The 26596-nt window shown below is 41.3% G+C and overlaps 1 protein-coding gene across 3 annotated transcripts in view; it reads right to left on the bottom strand.

Moving 5' to 3' along the window:
• The window catches only part of LOC113014323 (chloride channel protein 1-like), a 54775-nt gene that overhangs the window by 23591 nt on the left and 4588 nt on the right, over window positions 1-26596 (bottom strand). For 2 of the 3 annotated variants that reach the window (XM_026155763.1, XM_026155762.1), the window contains exons 2-16: window positions 20879-21176; window positions 20663-20794; window positions 20322-20450; window positions 19257-19390; window positions 19064-19141; window positions 18885-18963; window positions 18476-18601; window positions 17982-18066; window positions 15901-16002; window positions 15652-15736; window positions 10783-10938; window positions 3320-3389; window positions 3009-3119; window positions 1853-2066; window positions 1352-1485 (exon numbers count right to left, since the gene is read on the bottom strand). In XM_026155763.1, the coding sequence (XP_026011548.1) occupies window positions 1352-1485; window positions 1853-2066; window positions 3009-3119; window positions 3320-3389; window positions 10783-10938; window positions 15652-15736; window positions 15901-16002; window positions 17982-18066; window positions 18476-18601; window positions 18885-18963; window positions 19064-19141; window positions 19257-19390; window positions 20322-20450; window positions 20663-20794; window positions 20879-20966 (1723 nt within the window). In that variant the 5' untranslated portion in view covers window positions 20967-21176. Of the gene's footprint in view, window positions 1-1351; window positions 1486-1852; window positions 2067-3008; window positions 3120-3319; window positions 3390-10782; window positions 10939-15651; window positions 15737-15900; window positions 16003-17981; window positions 18067-18475; window positions 18602-18884; window positions 18964-19063; window positions 19142-19256; window positions 19391-20321; window positions 20451-20662; window positions 20795-20878; window positions 21177-24431; window positions 24474-26596 lie in introns of those variants that run through there. The other variant, XM_026155764.1, reaches the window with a different exon arrangement.

The raw sequence follows: 26596 nt of genomic DNA on the forward strand, positions 1-26596 counted from the left end.
GCAACCCGTGGCCCAACATTAAACTGCGGCTCCGCGTGGCTTGGGAAAATAAATTATAACTATTTAACAGAAGTGTGTTTTACTTGTGTTAGTTCTTTTTTTCAACTTGCAGTTCGAGACTGGAAAATTATTGATTTATCTTGAAATATTAAAAAAAAATTATATTTTATTATTTTTTGTTGCTCAAAATAAGCGTCACACTCACGGAAGCTGGTACACCTTCCAAAACGTTGTGCATTTATTGAGACTTTCAACCCCAGGTAGGCCAAGTATGGAGAAATGTAAGAAAAGAAAAATATCTGAAGAAAACAGAACATTTGTTGATGCCGGGGCAGATTCATTTGCATTTACTTCTGACAAGAGTGAGAAGCCTACCAGCATGCCTGATTTGTGGATTGTTGATCCACATACGTATGTGAGCAGCTGTTCTCCACCATGAACTATGTTAAAAACAAACACAGCTCACGCCTCACCAACGACAGTCCTGCGTAAAGCTGAAAGTGACTCGTACAGCCCCGATTTGCAGACGCTGTGCGCAGAGGTTCAGGAGCAGAAGTCCCATTGTAAACATACTACGGCAGACCCGACGATGTTTGCATGAACACGCTTTTCAGCATCTCTTTATTGACCACTTTTCACACACAGTTGCTGCACACATGCAGCTGGCTTTAGCTTTCCAGCTCACAGCCTGACACGTACCAACAACAACAACACAACAGCAGAGAGAGCACGAGGCATGATTTCGGATGCCGCTCAGGTGCATCCGCCTCCTTGCAGCGGCACCGCAGACCACGCTCCGCTACACACATTAACCAGGTAAAATAAATATTTATGCAAATATTTATTTTTCATTGTTTAGTAGCATTTTTTCCAGTTTATTTTTTAAATTCAGGTCAAGGTTCGGCTACAGTCTCCAAAAGCCCAAAGGCGACATAAGGATGACAGCTCACAACATTTTTTATTTGGTAAATGGATAATTTAAGTTTAGCTTTATATTCATTTAAAAGAGACCTTCAACTCGGCATGTTTCTTTTTTTTGTTATAATTTTTTAAGAGTTTAAAATGTTTGTGTCCATTACATAAATAAAATTTAATTTTCTCTGTAGCACTTTGTGGATTTCATACGCAACACACTATAGTTGTTTATAGAAAGCATAAAGGTAAAAACAAACAAACAATATATACAGTGTTATCTTCATTTTAGATGTCAAAAAGTATTTCCAGCTCCCAGTGTTTTCCTTTCTGTGGAAACTGGGTCCAAATGGCTCTTTGGGTGTTAAAGGTTGCCGAACCCTGATCTCTATAATCCCCAGTCGAAATAGCAAGGAAGGCGCTTCATCGGTCTGTTTACCTTTTGAGTCGACCAGGGGGATCGATTTGAGTGAAGTGGAGTCCAGCAGGAGTTTGACTTCTCGGTATGTGGACTGAGACGACATAAACTTCACCGTCCTCACCATGATGTCCTCTACAAAGATGTTGTATTGGCTGTGAAACAGATACACAAAGATGGAACTGCTACACAATTTTAGAAAGCACTGTACAAGAAAATTACCCTTCATCGTTACCAAGAGGCACAAATTACATGTTTCAGCTGCATGGCATCTCTGCATGCTGAGGGTCCTTTATAATTGTACGGTTTCCTCATCTGAAGGGGTAAACTGGAAACCTCTTTTTGTCACTTTCTTTTATTTTCTTGCAAACATTTATTAATTATGCAGAAATGTAATTCTTAATGTTTTTTTATCCACCAACAATTACACCATTTATTTCCCTGCCAGCTGGAGTTATGGAGGGCATCATATTAAATTTGTTGACATCGTTCCCACAACTGGCTTGTAAAAAGAAAACAGACCTCATGTGTCCGAAGCCAAGCTCCGGCAGGTACGGGAGCTTCTTGACTTGGATGATGGAGTCGTAGAGGGAGGGCTGCAGGCCCTGGGCCACCATGTTGGCCAGGATTACTGCCACCATCATGGGCAGGATGTGGGAGATCTGACCTGTCAGCTCGAAGCAGATAACCGCCGTGGACACTGTGTGAGTCACAGCCCCAGTCAACGCTGCTGCTCCTGCCAGAGAAACGGGATGGGATGATGAGGGTGGGGGAAGGGAGACGTGCCAAAGGAAAGACAGTACAAGATACAGTAGGAAGAGATGGATCACAGAGTAACAGGAAGGAGGAAGGGTAAAAGTATACTGATGGAAAGTAGAAGACAAGGAAGACTGGAAAAGCAGAGCAGAATAGGATGGGAGCAGATAGGAACAGACTCAAAATAAAATAAAATTAAGAGAAAAAAGAAAATCAAGAATGAGGGTGATAATGTTTAAAAAAAAGAGCAAAGAGAATGAGGGAGAAAAGGAAAATCAGTGGAAGGAAGAGGAAACCATGCTGCACAAGAGTAGATTAATGAGAAGCAATGTAAGGAGATACTGGGAGGCTACCGAGAGAAGGATAAAAGAGAAGAAGAGGTTAAAAAAGGTAGAAAAGGAGGAGAGAAATTAAGGACGGGCTTTTGTAGGCCAATGGGAGCGAGGATTGAAGAAAAGGCCACATTTCTGGGTCAGCTGTTGAGGTGAGGACAGCAGAGCAAACCCAGGGTGACATTTAACTGTCAGAGCACAGCGACCACATGCTCTGATGGAAAGGAGGAAGAGGAGTTGGGATGGATGGAGGGAGAAGATGACAAGAATGGGGGTGGGGTAGCGGATTAGGTGGGGAGGACAAGTTGACAATGAGTGACGACTGGAGGACGAGAGAGGCTGACAGAAGGAGAAGCTGAAGGAGAAAGAAGACGAGGGAAGTGACAGTACAGAAAGAGGAAGAGGGTGGAACACGCCCGACAAGCTGAGGGCACAGGAAGCTGACAGTTAAGGGGGAAAAAGATGAGGACAGTTTGACAGTAAGACTTATATGTGAAGCTAAAAAATAGGCTAGTTGCTAAGGTGGATCATAGCTGTGATTAAAGAGTAAACATATGGAGAAAAGCTATGAGGAGAAACAAGAAACTAACCGATGACTGCGTACCCTCCAGGGATGATGCGGTAAAGGATGCCATCAAACACGATCCCATGAGGAAACAGAGTGGCCATGATCTCCCCTACCAGCCTGCCAAATGCAGCTCCTATAGGACGAAAGTGGGGCTAAAAGTAAATATAGTTTAAAAATAAAATACATTAATTATCATCACGTCACTGACGAAGCGTGTGAATCATTAAAGTTTAGATAAAGGTTTCTGAACTGTACTGTTTACAGAGTCAGTATTTATAGTGACAACCAAAGAGGATGAAGACTTAAACCAACGCAAAGCTTCAAAACACTCACCTAGGATGAAGACCGGCATGAAAGCTCCGGATGGGATGGGCATGGTGGTGGCCACAGCAGACATCCAGAACTGCAGGAGAGACAACATGAAACCCTTTTTAGCCAAAAACTCAGAGCTGACGATTGCAACCAATAGAAACCAGATGAGACTTAACTTTCTTACAGTTCAGCCTCTTATCGGTGTCTCCACCTCCACCTGTGGAGAAATACTGGCTTGTGAACCACGTTTAAGTCATGTTAGGGCACTCTGCTTTCACACTGGAAACTCACATATCTGCCTACAACACTATACTGGATTCATGAAATGAGTGTGTGCCTGACATTTGGACAATAAAGCCTCCAAGGACATAATAACTTAGTGATATGAATCCGAACTGTGGTATTGGGCTGAAGTTTGATTTGGAGCAGAAAACAACACTGGGAATGAATAGCTATTTAATTTTTAGCACATATGATGCATGTGTGCGTCTATTTTTAACTTTCTTTGGTTCATTAGTTTTGTTTTCCTTTGTAGGAATAATTGCGTGTGAAATACTGCACATTATGTGCATGTGCTAAAATCATTCTTTTCTAAAAGCTGGTTACAGAAGACATTCGGTGACATTCTTTTGAGAACATGTGGCCTGAATTCTGGGCAGGTTGTATTAACACAACTTAATAATGTGCTTTAACCCAAATGACACCAATGCAAAGTGCCAAAAACTAAAATTCCTCCACCCAGCCACTCGATGCTCAGGATCGCGTTGATCTAGAATCTACACTTTCATGTTAAAATACCTAAAATTACAAACTTTACAGAGAAATAAATATGTTTACAGCCACAGTTGTGACCTGTGGCAGTTGTGGCTCAGGAGTTAGAATAGATCGTTTACCTATTTGAAGGTCAGGGATTTGATCCCCGGCTCCTCTACTCTGCATGTCATACCCATGAAGTATGTTTGGACGCTTAACCCCAAGTTTCTCCCAATGCATCCATCAGGGTACGAATGTGTGACATTGTGATTAGCTTCACCTGTACTCATTAAAGTCAATGAACTGTAGTTTTGGATCATGTTTGTGCTGTTGGTATAATACACTCAACAAAAATATAAACGCAACACCTTTGTTACTGCTCACCTGTGCACTACTCATGATGTCAGATCAGCATCCTGATGTGGCACACCTGTGAGGTGGGATGGATTATCTCAATATGGCAGATGTGCCCACTACCACACATTTGGACTGATTTGTGACCACTGTTTGGGAGGGATGGTTATATTGTGTATCTGGAATGAATTTTAGGTCTCTACGTCCATCCCATGGGGAATGGGAGCAGTAACAAAGGTGTTGCGTTTATATTTTTGTTGAGTGTAATATGGCTTATTGTGCATTTAAATTTACCATTTAAGAAGTATGTAGCTCAGTTTCAGTGAAGGCAGTTTCCGTATTTTATCTGTTAGCGCTAATTAGCAGGTAGGCTATGTGTTTTTCTGATGCATGTGTACAGTATATAAATGCAGCTTGCTAACCAAGTTTGATTACGTTAGCTATTAGCATGAGAAGCACTATTCAGAGTTTGAAAAGCTGAACAAGACAATCAGACAAAACACACAATTTAATTCTAAACCTTCAAGTTCAAAAGAAAACACATGAGGTCTTTTTTTTGTTTTTGTTTTCATTTTCAATACATCTCCTTTGTCAGTGCAGCACATCCATCTAATACTAATTAGACTGCTACCAACATGTTGGGTGCATAGCAACAGGAGAACATCTTTGCACCTTTTTAGCTCTTGTTGTCTCAAATATCCAATTTGGCATTCGCTTGCTGTGTTACAGAAGTGGCCAATCTTGAAAGCGTGTATACATGTATGCTGTGAGGAAGGGGACCCAATCACCTTTGGGTGTCCTTGAGCAAGGCACTTAATCAACAGCTGCTCCAGTGAAGCTGCAGTAGATAGTGACGTAGCTGCACTGGGTGGCTGCCAACTCGACGTGTGCATGAAAAGATCACGGTCCTCTGCAGGGTGAACTAAAGCTAAACTCACCCTTCAAATGTCATTTGCACAGTTCGCGTCCAAATAATTTCTGTATTCATCAGAAAGTAACTCCAAAATAGCTTTCCTAATAATATGCTTTCTACTCGGGTGCTGAGAGCTCATCAGTGATAATGAATACCTTCAGACAAGGCCTGGATTTTTGGTGTGCGGGGGTGAAAGTCTGTCTGTTCCAGGCACCAGATGCTAAGCTTTGTCTTTTTCATTCAAATGGATTGGTGGGAAACACTACATTACCATTTTAACCATCCAGATTACCAATTCTACACATAATTTGTCATCATCGTTTGATAACTTAATTACTGTGGAACAAGATAAAAACTCATTAGCACGTCTTTCACAGGGTGGCTGCTATCCTGATGACAGAGGAGACTGCGCTCGGTCTTCTGCTCTCTTTTAATCCTGACAGTCAAACACAATCAATCAGAAACTCACACAAAGAGAGTCTCACACATACAAACACAGTGTCACCCAGCACTCGCTCCTTCATCAGTGTCACAAATCCCGAGATAAATGGGAGTTGAAACACTCTGTTTGCTTCAGTGTTTCAGAGAGGCCAATACAGAGTGGAGTGGAGAAAAGGGAAAGAAGTACAGAGCAATGTAAAGAGATTTAAGTAAAAAACTTCAGAGACAGGTGCTACCATAGACTGTATATAAAAGATGTCCATTTTTCAGATAACATGTGAAGCGTTTTACGCCTGCATTCTTTCTAAAAGCCAGCAGGGGGTGACCTCTGTTGTTGCAAGAAGTTAAAATTGTTGTAATTAAGATTCTCAGTTGAGTCAGCAAGGAGGATAAAGCAGGATATGTGAGTCAATGCATGTGCAGTGATATCGAGTGATATCACATTTCTATGCATAGTTTTTAATCGCGTGGTTTTACGTAGCCTACCACTTTCTGGCTGAGTTTCTGTGATTCGAAATCCTTTCACTTTGTCATAATACCACTAACAGATGATTGTGGAATATTTAGAAATGAGGAAATTTCATGACTGGACTTGCACAGCTGGCATCCTGTCACAGTACCATTCTATAATTCAGTGAGCTCTTGAAAGCAACCCATGTTTGTAGATGCAGTCTGGATGCCTAGGTGCTTAATTTTATACACCCGTGTCCGTGGAAGTGACTGGAACACCGGAATTCAGTGATTTGGATGAGTTTCCGGTAGGTGTTGGACTCTGCCAGGGCTGCCCTTTGTCACAGTTCATAACTGTTTTGGACAGAATTTCTAGATGTAGGCAAGTGGCAGAAGGCTTCCACTTGTTTGGTCTCAGAATCTCATCTCTGTTTTTCACAAATGATGTGGTTCTGTTGGCTTCATCAGGTGACAGCCTCCAGCTCACACTGGACTGGTTTGCAGCCCAGTTTGAGACAATCAGCACCGCCAAATCTGAGGCCATGGTTTTCAGCCGAAAAAGGGTGGTTCACGAGTGTGGGGAGAAGGGAGCAGGCAAGATGGATCGACAGATGGATTGGTGCTGCGGCTGCCCGATGCAGACGCTGTACCGGTCCATTATGGAGAAGAGAGAGCTGAGTGTAGAAGCGAAGCTCTCGATTCACCAGCTGATCTGCATCCCTACCCTTACCTATGGTCACGAGCTGTGGGTAGTGACTGAAAGAACGAGACTGTGGATACAAGTGCCGGAAATGGGGTTTCTTTGAAGGGTGACTGGGCTCTCCCTTAGAGATAGGGTGAGGAGTTCGGCCATCTGAGATGGGCTCAGAGTAGAGCCACTGCTCCTCCAAATCCAAAGGAGCCAGTTGAGGTGGTTCGGGGATCTGACTAGGATGCCTCCGGGCACCCCCTAGATGAGGTGTCCCACGGGGAGGAGGCCCTGGGGCAGACCCTGGACATGCTGGAGAGATTGTATCTCTAGGCTGGGAATGCACTGGTGTTTCCCTGGGAGGAAGTTGCCGGGAAGAGGGAGGTCTGGGCTTCTCTGCTTAGGATGCTGCCACCGTGACCCACCCATTGGCCTAGGTTATTGTTATGATGGTTATGTTTAATTGTCGAACACTCTCTTGGAAAACGAGAGAATTTCTTGCTCTTTTCTGGATATTCATTACAACCTGGAGTGTTTCTCTAACCAGAACTTGGAGAACCTGCTTCATTTAGCAAAAGCAGCTGAACTCTGAGCTGCTGGAGAACAACTATGCAGGATGAGGGACTCACTGAAGATACAGCTGATTACGCTCATTTATTTATTGTCACAAGTAACTTTTGCAACGCTCACATGTGCATTTAAATTTAACATTCACGGAGCTTTTTATATAGACAACGACGGAAAGTCAAATCAGGTAAAGGACAAAAGAGGAAGGCAGATTTTGAGTGTGTAGTGGAGAAAAGCTGACAGCAGCCGGAAAAAAACCTCTGTGTGTGTGTGTGTTGGGAGTTTCACCAGGCAGCTGCTCTCAGTTTTGGCTGAATTAAGTTTGCACTGCAGGGGGCCGCTCTGCTCCAATGAGAAACACCATAACTGAACCAATGCAGTGAATGATGCTGAGTGACAGCCTCTAATATCCTGTTGATACAATTATCTGTACAACATTACTGCCTAATTTGACTTTAGACAGAAAAACAGATCGAGGCTCTTCAAAGAGAAACAGGTGAGAATACCTTTTCTTTGGAGTCATCTTGGAAATTTAACCTAATTTCCTGAAGAAAACTTAATCTAATTTAAATGGTGAAATGTATAGAGCTACAAAACATTCTGTATACTATTTATTTGGATTGATTTTTAAGCATCAGTGACAGCAAGTGTTGATGTTTAAGATGCAGGCTTTATAATCGTTTGCCTCCAGCTGGACTCACATGAAAAAGCTTCGTAATTTTGAAGAAAAATAAGCAAACAGGAACATATTTGTGGTTTTAAGTGGACAGAAACATATAGCATAATAACACATCACCAAGACAAACATGAACTGACTTCCATGTAGCAGTTTGTACTTTGTATTTAGTGAAATGGTAATGTGCTTTCACACTGCTGTGTGCCTGAGCTGTTGAGAAGTCACAGATTTTCACCAAACAGGAGGCATCGACAGCTTGGCACCATTTTCTGCACCAGCCAACAGACTGTAGGCTGGTCATGACTCAGGAGTATTTAGAGACCAGACTTTGTCTGTCTGGGCTTTTTTTTATTTTATAAAAAAGCAAGCATTACGTGACTTTGGAAGCTCTGGTCACAGCATTTCAAAAGGAAGAACAGCATTGCAGGTTTTTTTTTAAAGATTTGTTTGGAAATGCCCAGAGTTAAATAGAAATTTGTGTGCTCTGATATCTGCGTAGATTCTCAGTCATCCAGGTCATGGTAGTCGTAAGAGCTTGAAAAGAGAGCAGCTGAACTTCTTAAAAGACTCTGAAGATGTTTCACCTCTCGTCCAAGAGGCTTCTGAAACCAAGAGGGAGTCCCAGGGATTTAAACCCTACGGGGGTTGTGCTTTAGGTGGTTGTTCACCTACTATTAATAACGAGCGTCACACAGGTGTGAAAAAGGTATAGGTCATTATCACGAGTGTCCTCTGAAGATTACATTGTATTTTAGGTCCATTTTATTTCATGAGACATTTTAAATGTATAAATAACATGTAAGTTTCAAGCCCTTGTACATCAATGCACCAGCTGTCTTGGTTCTGGGTCATTGACTCAGCATGTTGAGTTTATGAACCTTACAGGGTTTTTTTAACGTCTTCTGATAACTCTCCGTTTGTCGTGTCATTTGCTTAATGTCTCCCTCTCCTTAGTTCCTGGTTATAGTTTTGTTTATATTGTTAGTTTTGTGTTTTAGTATCAGCTCCCTTGTATTAAGTTCATTCGTGTCGCTGGTTTCATCATTTAGTTATCACGTTTTATTTCACTGATAGTTATTTGTTCACATGCCTTGTGTTGAGTTTTGCTTGCCATCATCTCATTTTCCCAGACTGTTTGCACTCATGTGTTTTCCTCAGCTGTTTCCAACTCTCATTATCCTCAGTGTGTACATACAGTAAGCCCAGCCAGTCCTTTTATCCTTTGGCAGCGCTTTAGTTTTCCTGTCTCGTGATGTTTCTGGTTAGTTTGCTTTTGTGTTTTCCCTGACTTTTTGATTAAGTTGCCTTTTGGACTTGAATTGTCTTCATTTTGAGTTACAGTCTGTCTGTTCATGTGCTACGTCTGCATTTAGGGTCCACACTCCACTTTAACACCAGTAAAGTATATATTGATTGCGAACAGACTTTTCAGTCCAGAAAGAACAACTCTGGAAAATGCTTCAACTTTGTTCTCCCAAACATCATTTGTGAAGACGATAACGACACCAGAGTCAGTTCAGATTTCAGATCACGTATAATTTTCACAATTATTCTCAACCCTGTTCGGACCCTGTCTGGTTGTTGTCAAAATTCCTTCTGACTGCTGTCCTCTACTCTGACATTGTCTGGATGTTAATGACTTCGCCCATTAATTTGTATGGGTGAGAGCAGTTTCTGCACTTGGGAGCTATCTGAAAAGATGGCCTTGGACATTAAACGATCATTTCAAAGTCTGCATAAGATCTTTAACCAGACAGCCATCTGTATTCAAGGCCAATAGACGGCTGTCAGGTTCATCTTTTTATCCTTTGTTCACTGGTTTTTGCACCAGTCATTGTCCCCAAGCTTTATAGACAAAGGGTTTCTTTGTATCAGTTAATTGTCTGAATTTCATGATTTTATACGACCTATCACTCTGCTTGGCTCCTTTGAACTGTTAGACGTCTGATGTTATTTTGAAAGGACTTTACCTTGGTCTGTATCACAGGTTTCTTCTTTATTAGGATTTATTTGGGTTGTTTGTCATGTTCTAGTGCACATTTGCCCACCTTTGTGCAAACTGGGATTTTTTTTACAGCGTTTCATCAACTTTTTCGCTGATTCATTGTCATCCCAGCACCTAGAACGGATTTACACACACATCTATGCTCATAAAATATTTAAGCAAACAGCTAAGAAGACAGTGGGAATTCTGAAGCTCTGGGATGTGTGTGTGTGTGTGGCTGCGTGTGTGTGTGTGTGTGGCTGCGTGTGTGTGTGTGTGTGTGTGTGGCTGCGTGTGTGTGTGTGTGTGTGTGTGTGTGTGTGTGTGTGTGTGTGTGTGTGGCTGCGCTAAAGAAAACCTAAGAAAGCTAGAAGTGTTGGCAGCCTGCCAGCTCTGTTGACCTTGAACAGGAAGAAAAGGAAGACGACAAACACAGATGTCCCCTTCACCAACACACAACATGAGTGACCTGCAACAAATGTCCCTAATGAAGAGGAGGAGGATGACGAAAATGCTGACGTCAGTCGGAGCCTGCCTTCCAACACAAACACACACACGGTGTCGCAAACAATCTCACATAAACATGCAGATGCATAACGCAACTTCGCACAAATACACAGAAAGGATGACAAAACAAAATTTCCTAGCAGTCACAAACCTTCATGAGGAAGAAGAGCACCAGAATGACAAAGACGCTGACATTAGGGTGCAGCCAGGCAGCAGAGCGGCCCAGACCGACCGGTGGAGGAGACCCTGAAATCTTTGTCCATGTGAAGTTGTCAAACAGAGAGTTGATGCACTCTCTGGGCATCAGCTGGAAAGAAAGAGGACAGAGGGGGAAATGAGGTGAGGAGAGGCAGAAGGGACAAACTCTGAGACAGATGGACAGAGGGGAAACTGGTGCAGGAGGAGAAAAGCAGAATATCTACAAATGTACCTGATTTACATTTAAGATCTTTTTAAAGGCACTTTAAATAAAATGTGAAGCCAAACCTGCATCAAGGTGAAAATGTGATATCTGCTCAAAATTAACCATAACATAAAAATTAGATAAGTTTAGGAAAATGATTTAAATTAGTTTATTATTGTGAAAATAAAATAAAAACCTTTGACACACCCTGAAGTTGATTCATAATCATTTCCAGGCAGTGGTTTCAACCGACAGCAGAGACGGTTATACTTTAACCATTTTTTGCCAAACTTAAAATTTGGCTTGAAAAACAGCAGGCGTGGCTAACAAAGCTTTCTTCTTTTGATCAGCTGTTAAATCAGCTGATAATCGGACCTCCTGTCAATCATTTTCACCAAGTAACAACCTTCATTTTTTAGACAACCTCCAACTGTCTAACAAATATGATGACTTTTCGTGTGGCACACACTGCAAACTATATTCTGTATAAACTTCAAGTATTTTATTTGATGGTTACTTGTGTGTTATATGTGCGTTTGTCCTTTGCACCCATGCAGTTCATGAGTGCAGCTTGCTAACCAAGATTGCAAGTGTTAGCACTCTGCCTGCTCATTTTACATATTACAGTAAATGTGACCAATTTCATTACACCATCTATAGTTTTTTTTATTTACAGGAGTCAGTCAAACGTAACAATGCATTCACAAATCTGTGAAATAAAAAGTACCCTCACACTTTTCATTTTCAAAGTGTGACAAAACTCGTTTTTTCCAAAGAAATAGAGGATTAGAACACAGGGAAGATATGTAAGAGGTCGTCTACACAAAACAAGGGGAGAAGGTAAAGCAAAAAAAGAACAGGATGAGAAAATTATTGAAAATTAATGAGAAAGTCAAAAAGGAGAGGGATATAGGGGGAAGTTATAGCAATAAAAGGTGAAAATAAAAATAAAAACAAGGAGGAAACGGTGAAGGGAGAGAGGAAAGGAGAGCAAGGGAAGGAGGAAATATGGTTAAAGGCGGAGTGAAATTTAAAAGGAGGATGAGGGATAAGAAGGAAATGGACACGGAAGAAGAGGAAGAAGTTTAAGAGGGAAAAAGGGAGGAAAAAAAGTGAAGTGAGGAAGAAAGTCAATTGAGATAAACAGGCAGGAAGTCATCCAGAAGGCTGGAAGCAGACGGGTATGGGTGGCCGTGTCCAATGAGTCATTCACTTCTGATGACTCATGAATGACTAATTCACTTCAACCGTTTTTGCTCCACATTTGCATAGATGCCTCTGAAACTGCTCACAGGAACAAAACGCAGCGCCTCCCGCATCTGCATAACGCCACTGCGGGGGGAGAAACAGCACCAACGTCATTTTGATTTCTCTACTTTTCTATTTCCTGCTTGAGTTCGGCTCGAATCGTGGTCCCTGAAATCCACCGTTTCAAGTGTGAGTGGAACTGTTGAGGTTCTGTGAAAGGCTGCTGTGGGCCTCTGCAGGGCTCGGATGTAAAAGGCTTTCCTGCTGCTTTTTGAAGTTGCGGGTTCATGTCTGGTTCACAACCCTTGTAGCATTTAATCTCCTCTCAGTGAGTTGCTTCTTCTGTCACTTTGCACCGAGCTGCCACGTTGGATTGGAAGGATTTCATTCCCCAAAGGGTGTGGATAAAGTCTTTGAGGAAAAGAAGAGGTGTCTGTCAAACATGGACCTGTTCACCAACTTAATCTTTTTCCTGAGGAGAAATGATTAAAATTTAGGCATCGCCTGTGTTAAAACCCACAGTGTGTCTTCATTAAAAAGGTGTGACGCATTTCTACAACGAGTGTGTGAATCATGTTGGGGTGTTACTGACTGACATATGCATTAAAACACATACCTGGTTCACACTAAGTGGTCTATTCTGAGCGCGTGTGAAACACATGATTAGCTTTTAGCTCTGGGTGGGTGAGCTGTTGATCTTTTTTCTTACCTTGAAAATCCATTTGCACACAGCAGGGCCACAGATGTGCATTAATATGGCGAAGATGTTCAGAATATTGCACATAGGGATATGTGCAATATTCTGATGTATAAGGAAAACAAGTTTTTAAGGCTAAAATGGTAAAACAGAATAGACAGTGTTGTGCAAAAGTCTTGAAGAGTCTTAGTTCATATTTTCCCATGAAAATGGAAACAGATGCAGACATACATTTCTCCACCGTGGTCAACAAACTGCCAAGCAGGCAGGAAATGAGAGAAAGGGGATCAGCAGAAGGAGAACATGGGTCGAGTCAGGAGGCTTAAGTACGAGATGAAAATAGACATGGAAGAAAAGGACCGAGTATAACAGAAAAACATGAATTTTACTTCACAAAACACAGGAGTTGGTTTATTATTGAGTAGGTTGAGTTAGTTTGGTGCATTCTCAGTAAGTCTTTGGGTATCAGAAAAACTTGATTTTTTTTCTTTGTTATTTCTATAAATCAACCAATTTTGTCAACTGTTGCCACACATAAGTGGAGCATTAACATCTATGTTAAAATATTTATTGTTTGACGGCCGCGGTGTCTCTTTCCATGCCGGGGAACTTTGAAAGCCTGGGCTCCAAGACTTTGTTGAGTGAAGAGCCGTAAACACTGACACAGCTTTCCAAAAGAAACACAACATAATACTACAGTTATTCACATTATATTACTAGATCATACTGTGTGGCTCGTGCTTCAAAGTTAACCTTACAACAGGGCTAAAAACTGATATGCCAAATTTTTATATCAATTATTAAAAACATTCGGGAGGGGATGGGTAGCATTTTCTGCCTCAGTGAGTCATGCTGACTTAGGCTACATCCACACGTACACGGCTATTTTTGAAAACTGAGATTTTCTGTTTTTGTTTTAAAAAAATAAATAAAATAAAATCCTGTCCACACGTACAGTTTTGAAAACATCTCTGTCCACATGTAAACACAAAACATGAAGTCAAAGGATGTCAAGAACATGCCAAATCCTAACCGTGAAGTAATGTTGGCCAATCAGAAGACTAGAAGCCTGTGAGGGAAAGAGTAAACAGGCCCTCACAAAACCTTAAGTACTTCTGATAAGTAGTAGTTTTTCTGGAAAGGCAGCTAATTTTGTGTTACTTTTCAAGTGCTTTCATCATTTAAAGTGTTAATAACTAAAGACAGTATTTTGGATTTTGTCTCACTGGGTCTCTTGGCCGGAGTTTATTCAATAAAGAAACAAACTGAAAATTTCACGTCACTCTGAGTGACTCATAATCATAAGTCACAGCACTGTGAAATATGGCTGGTGGAGACTCACAACTTAGGCATGAACAAAATGCATACAGCATGCATACATTCAATTTTTAAAAAAATTACATTTATTCAAAACCAACGCCGATGTTGGCGTCGGGATTTGGGTTTTAAGAGCGTCTGTGTTTAATGTAGAAGTTCACTCTGACGCCTCTGTCTTTGTAAATGGACGGACAGTAACTGCATGTTTATATGTAAGCATGTAAAAACTGCAGATAGTCAGATTAACAGCAACAGTATTTTGTCTCTATCCGCCATTGCAGAAATTCATCTCATGTAAACAATAACGTGGTTTTTAAAAATCTCAGTTTTCAGTGACCTAAAACGCCATTTACGTGTGGACGAAAGGTCCAAACGCATAGAAAAAGATGCTTGTGTACGTGTGGATGTAGCGTTAGATAAAGTAAGCAAAGAGCCAATTGATACACAGAGAGCAGAAATACACCAAACTCCATGAATCCAAGTGGAAAAATATGCAATAAGATGAGAATCAACTTTTACTTTCTTGTCATATTTCTCATCACAGGAAACGCACTCGTTTTCACACCCGTGTCCTATGTTGAAATCAAATTAGAAAGCAGTATAGACTCACTACAGTCATCCTCCTTAATATTCAGTAACATGAACGGGTTGTGGTTTGTTTACTTTTCCTTTTAGGTCATCGGGGGTCGGATTGAGTTGTTCCACAGGCCAGTTCAAGCCCTCAGGCTCTGTTTTGCTTATGTGTGCATTCGGGTGTCTCATTATTTTCCAGCCTTCTGCACGACTTTGCTAAACAGTGAGAGAAATTTGGCTTCAAGCAACCAGTGAATAAACTTCTATATATCTGAAAACTTTTCAGCCTTTTACAAACTTAACTGAATTCATCTTTGGAGTCTAATTACACTGCATGATTAAAGTTCGCTGGTTTGTCTCTCATTAGTGCTCAAACTAAGTGTTCATGTTAGGAGCACCCTGCGGCACTCAGAGGTCACGGTTTGTAAATACTGAACTTCAAATCCCAAAACTTGTGTGATGTGACATCAGTGGAGGGGACACAGCAGGCTCACATTTATCATGGCTACTGGACTGTGATGATGCTTTGCACCAAAGGAAACCGAAGATCTAAGAGACCACTGGTGTCGGCTTTCTGTGGACTTCAGGCCAAAGAAGCTCAGATTAAGCTTTCAGGTTACGATACGTATACGACTACATGAGGATGGTTACTGGACACCAAAACTTTGTGTTCTTGATGTAAAAACAAATGATTACTAAAATAAATAAATTAGCATGTAAATCAATTATTCAATATTCTATAGTGCTTACATAATAAACAGGACAACAAGCTATAAACTGACCTCTCCTGCCATGAACTGTCCAAATCCAGGTGGAAAGGTCAAGGTAGCGATTATCAGCGTTACCACAGCGGGAAAAAGCAGTCGGCTGGGAGGGAAAACAAAAGGAAAGTCAAAGCTCTGTGAACGAAACAAGCACCAGTAATTACCCTGATTATACCTGTGCATTAAAGTAATTAAAATACCCACAGTAAGGCACAGGCAGCATGGGCTAAAGTAAATTAAAAGCTGCCACAGCAAAGAGAGGCTCACTGTTTAGTCAGGAAGCGGGTCATGGCATTGGGTCTTCTCATAAACAGCACCACCTGTCTGTTGAGGTAGACGAAGAACGCGCCGAGGAACCCGCAGAAGATCCTGTACCAACGAGAAAGTCGGACACTCATTAATTACAGCCTTAAGTCATTTATTATATACATGTTGCTGTCATACATATCAGCATAGTCTCAAGACATTTGTCCAGTGTCTGATGTTACATTGGGCACTACTGTTTAGTTTCATTGGCCAGTGGGGGAAAAGGTGATTTTGCTTACTTTATAATGCAGTTTCTATCGTGTAGAACAGAGGCGTCCAACTCCAGTCCTCGAGAGCTACTGTCCTGCAGCTTTTAGATGCATCCCTACTCCAACACAGCTGAATCCAAATGGATGGATTACCTGCAGTCAAGTTCTATAGAGTCTTGTTAATGCCTACTAATTTTATTCAGGTGTGTTGTAACAGGGACACATGGAAAAGTTTCAGGACACCGGCCCTTGAGGGACTGGAGTTGGACATCACTGGTGTAGAACAACACTGCACTTACAATTTAACTTAAAAAGTAGTAAAAGCTCCAAAATGAATGTCAGGGAAAAATGACGTTTCTGTTTCATGTTTAGGCTTTTTCTGAGCAGATGGTTTGCTGTGGTTTTTTATACTGGATGGTTTTGGTTGTAATAACTGTAAAGAGCGCTGGCGTTCCCATCTATGAAAGACACTTCACCTGGTTCAAAGTTGTGGTGCTTCGTCTTTACTGCTCAGCACACGAAGCACAGTAGCCTCAAACAAATCAGCAGCCCCTCAGCAAGTAACTGGTTATGACTGCGTAACTAGCAATCACCTTCATTTTCTCATGTCAACCTAACTGTAGCAAACTCTGTGTAAATACTCATCGAGTAGAGGAAATCATAAAATAACAGCTGCAACTACATTTTTATTATTCAACTGATTTTCTCCATTTTCAGTCTGGTCCCTGAGGACATGTTTGGACATGCAGAGTGAAAATGGTCAAACATATATACTCTCATCCCAAAAGGTTGATTCTGTTCATCTGGAACTGAAAACACTACGTCCAGATGAACAGAATCAACCTTTTACGATTTAAATACCTGGATGATTGAGCATGCATCAAGACATGCATACTCTACTCACTACTTCATTAGTTGCATCTTGCTAGTACCAGGTTGGGCCACCTTTTCCCTTCAGAACTGCCTTAATTCTTCATGGCATAGATTCAATAACATGTTGGAAATGTTTCGAGAGAGATTTTGGTCCACATTGACATGATGTCACAGAGTTACTGCAGATTTGTTAGCTGCACATCCATGATGTCCTATTAGATTGAAATCTGGTGGCTGAACTCATTGTCATCTTTTAGAAATCTGTTTGAGATTACTCGAGCTTTGAAACACGACATATTATTCTGCTAGGAGCAGCCATCAGAAGATGGACACTATGTGATCATAAAGAGACAGACATGGGCCCCAAAGTGTGCCGAGAAAATATCCCCCACACTATTACACCACCAGCAGCCAATCATACAATGCAGGATGGATCCATGTTTTTTATGCCAAATTATGATCCTGACATCTGAATGTTGCAGCAGAAATCGAGACAAATCAGGCCAGGCAACATTTTTCCAGTCTTGATGAGCCTGTGTGAGTTTATTGGCTGACATAAGCAGCATCTAGTCTGGTCTTCTGCTGCTGCAGCCAAACTGTTTCAAACACTGTCAGGGTGAGCTCTTCTGCATGTCACGAGTGGTTGTTTAATTTACTGCTGCCTGTCAGGTTGAAGCAGAGTGACCATTCTCCTCTGACCTCTACATATTTTCTCTTTTTTGGACATTTCTCAGTAACCCCTGCAGATGGCTATGTGGGGAAAATCCCAGTAGATCAGCAGTTTATGAAATATTCAGACCAGCAATTATGCCACAATCAGAGTCGCTTAAATCACGCTTTTCCTTGTTCTGATGCACTTTCTGTCCAAATACTGGTGAGTTGGACATATGCCTTCACAAAGAACAGGTGTACCTAACGAGTTTGCCGGGGGGTGTGTGTGTTTGCTTTCTCTTTGCTCACCCAATGATGGCAAATGCTGGCAGCTCCTGCAGATCAAAAGGGAAATCCATACGAAAGTTTGTCCTGAACAGAGCCGTGATGGTTACTGGAAGAAAAAGAAAAAGTGCCCAAATTTATACCCTCGGCTTTCATTTCAATTCATTTAAATAATGAACTGGAGCTTGTGGTTATTTTAGTACTTAGACTAATAGCAGATAACACATTTACTGTGACATACAAACACAAAGCTAATATGTGGTGTACTGCAAAGTCACAGGAATGTGTTTGTACAGCAAAATGATTGGTTAAACATCCACGGAGACGCGAGCGAGGCACTGAAACACTCTGCTGCTACATGAAGGAGGAGATCGCCATCTAGTGGAGGGAGAGTGCTGTAACTACAGTACACACATATTGTCAGTGTCCATATAAAGACATGACACTTTGCTTCGTGGAGAGAGGGCTCCCTTTAGCTCATGTCTTGGAAAGTAGTATATATATATTTGCACACATACCTGCATCTTTATTAAACACGGATAACACTCTGAATATGAAGGCACTAAATGTAGCAGCAAAGTATCCTCTCCAGTAGTTTCTTACAGCAAAGTATGTAGATGTTACCTCTATGCTGAAGAGCACACCTGGTGGAAGAAGAAAAAAAGAGCAGAGAATTAGTCATGTATCAGATGTGTACTTCCATCATCACACTAATCTACATTTAAAACCTCTGCAATATGGAAAACTGACTGTAGATGAACATAAGAATTCTGATATTTTCCGTTTTTGACTCTGAATTTCAGTTTCCTGTGTGCACCAGACTGTGATGAAAATACCCAAAGCAGAGGTCTGACTGTCTTACATGCACTCCTGAGGGATATGAGTCAGACAAAGAGAGCAGAGGAGCACAGGGAAAAGGATGTGTACCTCCAAGCGGAGTACCGAAGCAGCAGCCCACCCCGACAGCACAACCGACCGTCAGGATGTCTGTGTAACAGTATGGATTCTACTGATCCAGAGAGGAGGAGGAGTCAGCATTGAAACAACATATAAATAAGGAATATTCAATCAGAGGGAAATTCGAGTGTTTCCTGACATCAGCTTACCTGATAAACTCCTGAAAAAAAGGACATGAACCTGCTGAGAACTGCTGCACAGATGCTGGCAATGTGAACAAACGGGCCCTGAGTGCAGGAATGGAGCATAAAAAGAAAAAGGTTAATCGAATAAAACAATGCAATGGTTCGATGAAATGAAACAGCCCACGAGAAGCTTTTTCATTTATCTGGGCTGACCCACCTCTTTGCCTACAGGCATGCCGCTGCCCAGAGCAGCCGTCAGACCAATGACTTTGGCGATGAACGCCTTCAGAGTCAAATACTCCTTTAGTACCACACCTCTCAGGATGGTCTTCAACTCTGGTATACCAGAACCTAGAACAGAAGGGTTATATAACAAAATAATAATAACTGTTCTGAACCTTTTATGACTCGACACACTTTCCTAACCTTACACTTGTCTCAGATGGCTTTGGTGCTGCTGTTTTCTGAATAATTTGTTGCAAATTCTCAATTAATTTTCATTCAGGGCATCAAACATTTCTGCAAGTGGCATTTTATGTCAAATGCTGCTTGCAGAAATAATTACAAGTTTTCCTTTGCAATTAGTTAGTGATGCTTGAGGGAAAAAGTTACAAAATAATTCCACATTTGCAGGTTGGAGAAAGCGTCAAAAGTTTGCCAGCCAGGAGACTGTGGTTCATTTATGTTGTGTGTTTGTTGTGCTTTGTTTCACTTGGTGGATTCTTTCTTTTTCTTCATTGTGCCTGCTGTTTAGGTTTAGACATCAAATCAAATCCACAGTATTAACCATATGAAGCACAATATTGATTGCACACAAATGTGAAAGGTCTTTTACAAACGTCCATATGTCCCAAGGCACCAAACCAAAGGAAAACCTTGTGTCTTTCTGTGAGACAACAAAACAGCAGTACTGTGTGACACCGTGAGAACGAAAACAGACAGAAAACAATAGCAATGCAAAAACTTTCCTCTGTAAAGCTGCTGTTGGTAAACAAGCATCATAAAGGGCTGAAAGTGTAAAAAATTGCATAGTTTAGATGAATGAAAAACTATTTTGTTGATCGGTTGTTTAATGGCTGCAGAGAAAATGAGTTGGAGATGTTCTCCCTCAGCTTCAGTTCCCTATTTTTTTCTTAATTTCATAACCAATAAGAACCTAAATGTCTGATCCTGTCCCAGTATTTAAGAGTGCAGACTAAATTTGAAATGCACTTTTAAATCTATGGATTACACGTTACGGTAGACAAACACACAGAAGCATGAGAAAGACAGGGGTACAGACCAATAGCTTGAGGGGAAACCAGGTGACAGAAGAGGGAGGAGAAGAGGATAAACATCAGGGGATAGGATACCCAGGCCAGGTACTGCAGGGGGATGTTCCCCCTCAGCTCCCCGTGAATCCACTTATAGGCTGATGCAGGAGGAAATTTAAGGAGGAAAAGAAAACGAGTGTAGAGGCAGAAAAAAGCAAAAACAAAGTAAATTAAAAGAAGAAGTAAAAGAACCAAATTACATGGATAGAAGGAGAGGGAGGAAGGGAAATGGTTAGATATTAGAAGAGGACAGAAAGAAAAGTGCTTCTTGCACAAACACCTGACTCGTGTTTTTGCTTCACAGTCCTACCTTGTAGACTCTTTGCACTGGCGTAGTCCATTGTCCAGCTGACCAGTGCCATTGTGATGCCCAGGAGAACCAGGAAGATCCAGTCCTCTCCCAACCTGGTCACAAGGAATCGCTGCACTCGTGCTATGCAGTCTGCAGAAACCAACACATCCCAGAAGCTCTAAACGTGGCACTCACACAGCATCATTTTCTGTCTTCACTTTTGCCTCATCTCACCTCTACACTTGGAGTAGGAGCGCTTCTTCTTCACAGAGGACGCGAGGTCGGGCTCAGCTGTTTGCTCCTCAGCAGCATCGGTCTCCATATTGGACTGACGCCTGTTCCGTTGCCTGCTGTAGTAGCTGTATTGATGGCGGCTGTGGTATCCGTTTTGGCCACGGCGCCCATGTCCGTGCCGTGTCCTGGCGTGGCTGCGGTGGTGGGTCCCATGTTTCTTGATCTGCCTCTCAGTCAGCAGGCGTGTGGCCTCCCGTCTGCCGGAGCCTCCTTGGTTTTCTTGGTACTCCCCATAGAGCTGCCAAATGATCAGTTAACAATTTTTTGTCTTTTCATGACTCCATCAGACATGAACATGCACAGGTAGTTCCTGAGACAGTGAGAATGAGGAGTGTTTTCCTTTTGGCAGCCTGGCAAAGAAGGGTTCACTTTAAAATTAGACAGGACCACGTGTTGAGCCAAACGGCTCTAATGGAAACGGAAACATGGACTCTGCCTCTAGATTTATCACCGCTGGACAGACTCCATGAAAACTGTCCGGGACATCTGGGGAAGAGATTAATTCTCCTCTGTCGCATTTACAAGTGTCTGGGTTTCACTTCAATAAAGACCCGACGGGACTCAAAGTGGTGGCAAATATAATGTAATGCCTGATCTATGGACACAAACTCAGATTTAATTAATGTCATTAATGCCTAAAAATATTTGTGATCATTTTCTTCATTTCAGGTTATTAAATGTGTCCACAGTTCAGCTCCACACAGATTCATTAATGCACGATGCACTTAAATGCTGGGGAAACTAGGACACCTCTGCTTTTGTGAGATTGATGAGTTAAATCAAAGTGTGAGGAACGTTCTTCTAACTACTCAGTCTGGCTTGTCACTCCTATACCAGCCTATACATTTGGTTCATAAGTCTGGATAAATATACTGCTTGTGATTGGCCAAGTACATCCTGTGCAGGGTTGTATACAGATACTGACAGAGATTCTGCACCACACACACACACACACACACACACACACACACACACACACACACACACACACACACACACACACACACACACACACACACACACACACACGCACACACACACACACACACACACGTTCGAAGCAGAGCTGCTGAATTGATGGTGAAAATGTTATTGAATTGCCCAAGCATACTTAATACATAAATTTGTTGTTTTAAATGAGCTAGATTATGGTTCTTCTGCTGGGAAATTACACAATAATTGCAGACAAAAGAAGATCAATGGGAGACAGACTAGCAGCTCATCATTTGATTAAACATAAAAAAAATAACCCACTAGAAGTAAAATGTGTTTATATTCAAATATTTTGATATGCACATGTGTGAAATTCTTTTACATGTGTTCAAAGTCTGTCCTGTCTCAAGTGCTACCAACAAATATTATATCTGTATCTAAACTACATTTTCAATGTACACGGGATGAGTTTGAACGCTGCAAAAGCTGCTATCACAATTCTCAATTTATTCTTTCTCACATAGCCGAACTGTTTAGGACTAGTTTGGAGTGCTGTACTGAGAACTCCGCCTCTGTTTTCAATCGCTAACTATTGTAAAATGTCATCTGCTGCAAAACCAAACAGAGGGAAGGTGCATTCAGTCTCTCTGTGGGAATCTCACTTCAATAAAAGGACAGACAAAATAAAGAAAAGATTTTTTGTAGTTAAAACACAGAAGTAATGCAGCTGCAAGGAAAGCAAAAATACTAAACTGTAAATGCAACAAACAGAGTCACATAAACTCAACGACACATAGTGTAGCCACCTTAGTGTAACTGCATACTGACAAAAAATGCTTTGGTGCACAGTCAATACGCTCATCATATTCTCTGATGTCATATATTTACATCATACAGCTGCAAATAAAAAGTATTTTTACTAGTTTTTTTATATAGTATTAAATCACAATGTAACAATTTACTAAAACTAGTAGTTGAATGTAAAGTTTGACTTCACTTAATGTAATCTGAGTGTGAAACCTTTACCATGGTTTCACTCTGTTACGGTGCAAATGTGATGCAAATGTGTACAAACCTCCCTGACAGGTGGATCAGGCCTAGTCGTCACCACAGTCACAGAGGTTCTTTAAATTTCATTGTCACTCCATAGATACAAAAGGCAGAGTGGATACAGAGATTCCAGCTCATTTACCCATTTACACTTGAACCATAAAAAACTCCAGCACTGCCCCACAAATACAGGACCGAGCCTCATATGTGCTTTGGTACATGAACAGCAGACAATAGCAACCCAGGAATATAAGTGACAAGCTGGTAAGTTGTCGCTTATATCACGTCCACGTGTGATCCTTTCAACGCCTTCTGATTTAGCAGGTTCACGGACAGGCCGACTGACGGATGGATGGATTTAGATACACAGACACACATGCACATAAGGCGCTGGACATGCTGTGTGTCTGTGTGTGTTTGTGTGCATAGATGGCAGTCAATGCATGGTGAAACCTGAGCAGCATAACACACAAAGTACTACAACTGAATGCCTGCACACAGCACAGGCTCAAACAACAGAGCAAGGCACGGACGTCCTGACTCAGAGCTCATGTGATAAAAGTTAAAAGGATCACACGTGTGGCACTCTTTTAATCTAAGCAGCAGTAAAATTGGGTGAAACAAGCTTTTAAAATACAAAAGCACATTACAAAAAGATGCTTTGTGCATTCTACATAAGAAGTTTCTCATAATTTCCATAACATGCAAACAGATGGCGCGAAGGAATCCTGAATTAAAATTGTTGAATCAATACTATAACAGAAAAAATGTGGACAAATTGGTTATTAGGATGACAAACATTAAAAACATTCTGAATTTAAGAGATTCAAATCTCACACATACTAATGATGTGCAAAGTTTTTGAGTCACACTTCATTTCTTGTATTTTGCTAGGAAAATGGATAAGAGGCAAATAAAGTTGGAAAAAGAGTAGAAAGAGTATACACGGCAAAAACGGAGGTTGTAGAATTCCAACCAGCATGAAAGCCAATAGTTGGTATGACTGCCTTTATCCTTCAACACGGCCTGTTAAAAAACAGTGTTAAGCAGTTACTTTTACATCCAATTTTCAGGGAAAATTCTACTTGGGCCAGATTTGACTTCTGCTGTGTCACTGCTGCTACAATGTTGCTGCTGCTGACACCTTGTGGCAGTAGATTCACACTTGGCAGTATGCAATCAATAGAAATGAAGGCCTTAAAATGTTCTTTATTTATAACTTGGCATCCTTAGCCTTTCCTCTTACTTTCCTTCTTCTCTTTCCTTCTTGAGAGCCTGAGATGATTTATGAGGCTTTGGCTCAACTGACCAACTAAAATTGTTTCTTTGCTAAGTTGTCTGTTATGTGTTGACACAACATTCATTCATCCCTTAAGTGCTTAAATAGGCCAGTGTTAAGCGATTAACTGGAGTAAGAAAAGTAAAAGGACTAATGAAAAAGCAGCCAACGTCCAAAGACAAAGTTTGAAAGACCTTAAGAAATCCCGGAGAATTACTGCTCTTTACTTACTTTTAAAAATTCCACGAACGTCTGGCTGCTTGGAAGCAAGAATCAAAGACATGAGGTGTGGTTCAAGACTTGTGCGCAGTACTGTATGTTGTCAGAAATCTGACACTGTCCCCTTTACCTCTTTCCTGTTTTCCTCTTGACCACTGAAACTCTACTCTGCACTAATCACTTGTGCCCCCTTCCTTCACTGCACCCTACTCTTATTCCTTACTTCACCACTCTCTCTCTCTTTGCCGCTGAAACACTACTCTGGGCTAAATTTAGGACCAGTGTGATCCAATATTCCTCATTACATTTCCCACACCTCTCTCCTACCATCGTACATTTCAATGCCTCATCGTATTCCACGGTTTTTCCCATGTCTCACATTCATTTACTCTGTGTTCTTCTAACTGGGTCCTGTTCGCTTTGGGAATACATCGAAAGGAAGTATGAAGGGATTAAAACTGCTCCAAAACACTCAGTATATCAAAGACAGACGTACCTCTGGGTCTGAAAAGTGGGACAATTGCCAAAAAAATGCAATATTTCAAACAGCCAACAGGGAGCGACTCTTATTAAGAAAAGACGTCCGTTTTCATAACAATCAATAGAGAAACAACACTACTTCTGCACTGATTTATGACCTCAGTAAACACTTTCTTAATGAGCTCATGGGCTCGGTGGTTAGTTTTGAGGCTCATTTAAGAAATTCTATATTATTTTTCAAATTATATAACATTTATAGAGAATGCCATGCCAAACCTGTGTGGTTACTTTGTGATTGACAGGTCATCACCATATATGCACACAGTGTCCAGGCTTTTTTAGTCAGACTGACCTCTTAACTTGGCAAATGTTTTAAATGGGTTTTTGATCTGTTGTTGTGCTTGTTGGCATGAAGTACCTACAGCTGGACAGTGGCAACTTAACTTCTTATAATAAGGAGTTGGTAGGGCCAGCCAGGACAGACTGGAACTGGGCCACCTATCATATGGTGGACGGGCTGTCACGTGGCGAGAGGCGTGGCACACCCTGGGCAGGTTATCAGCCTGCCGTAGGGCTAACACAGAGATAGACAACCATTCACACTCAGATTCACACCTATATCCAATTTAGAACTGGACTGTGGGAGGAAGCTGGAGAACCCAGAGAGAACCCACCCATGCAGACTACACACAGGAAAACCAGGCCAGATGGAGGAGCAGAGATGGAGCAGGATCTTCTTCCTGTGACACAACAGTGCTAACCACTGATTATCTATACAAATATTGCAAAAGAAACTCAATGAAATGTTCATATTTTCTGTGCATTTCATAAACAGAACAGAAAAAAGAAAATCAGGAAACCATAAATCTGATACATTTTCTGTCTCTAACCACACTGCTCTGGAAGATAGAGGTTTTTTTTTGTTCTTTTTGGATAATTTACTAATATTTTTCCCAACTGAATTATGTCACATCATGAGCAGGTATCGCTCTGTACAGAGAGGGATTTATATAACAATGTGAGTTAAGCCACTATATGTCGTCATGTGCAGTCAAAGCCAACGCATATGAAGCGTTTCTAAAATAGAGGCCAGTTTAACTCCACGCATTCTCTGCATGACTGCCAGCTCTCTGGCCACGTGTCCTGATTGTAAGAAATTGCTGTCAGAGTTTTTTTATTATCAAATTTTAAAAAGGACACATAAGAAATGGGAAAGATGTTACCACAGCATGCATAGTATCCAAAAGCACAAACACACACACACGACAGATTAGATAACTTTGCACTCTCTCAGGTACTCGTAGGCGTACGATTTCAACAGCCATTAAATTCTATAGGTCACTCTGATCACCAGCCTTCACATTCCAGGCTCTCAACACCACTGAGGAGGGCTGCTGTATGGCTTAGTCTGTCAGAGTGATTTTTTTAATATATATTTTTTATTTGCTTTTAACTAACCATGATTTAAGCAGGAAAATGACTCAGGAGATTAAAAAGACAGCACTGCAATCAAAGGCAGCTTCACGGACGAGTATCTTACAAGTACACAAAGTAAAAATACAGAAAGTATAAATAAAATAGACCTTCAGAAAGGTCTGAGAGTGTGGGGATTTCAATCCTAATTTGATAGGCTTTAAATATTCAGCAGTGTAAAGTAAAAAAAACAAGCTACCTCTAAAACTTGTGATGTCACTTAA

The sequence above is a fragment of the Astatotilapia calliptera genome, chromosome 22, assembly GCF_900246225.1.
Source record: "Astatotilapia calliptera chromosome 22, fAstCal1.2, whole genome shotgun sequence".
In the NCBI taxonomy this organism is placed as follows: domain Eukaryota; kingdom Metazoa; phylum Chordata; class Actinopteri; order Cichliformes; family Cichlidae; genus Astatotilapia; species Astatotilapia calliptera.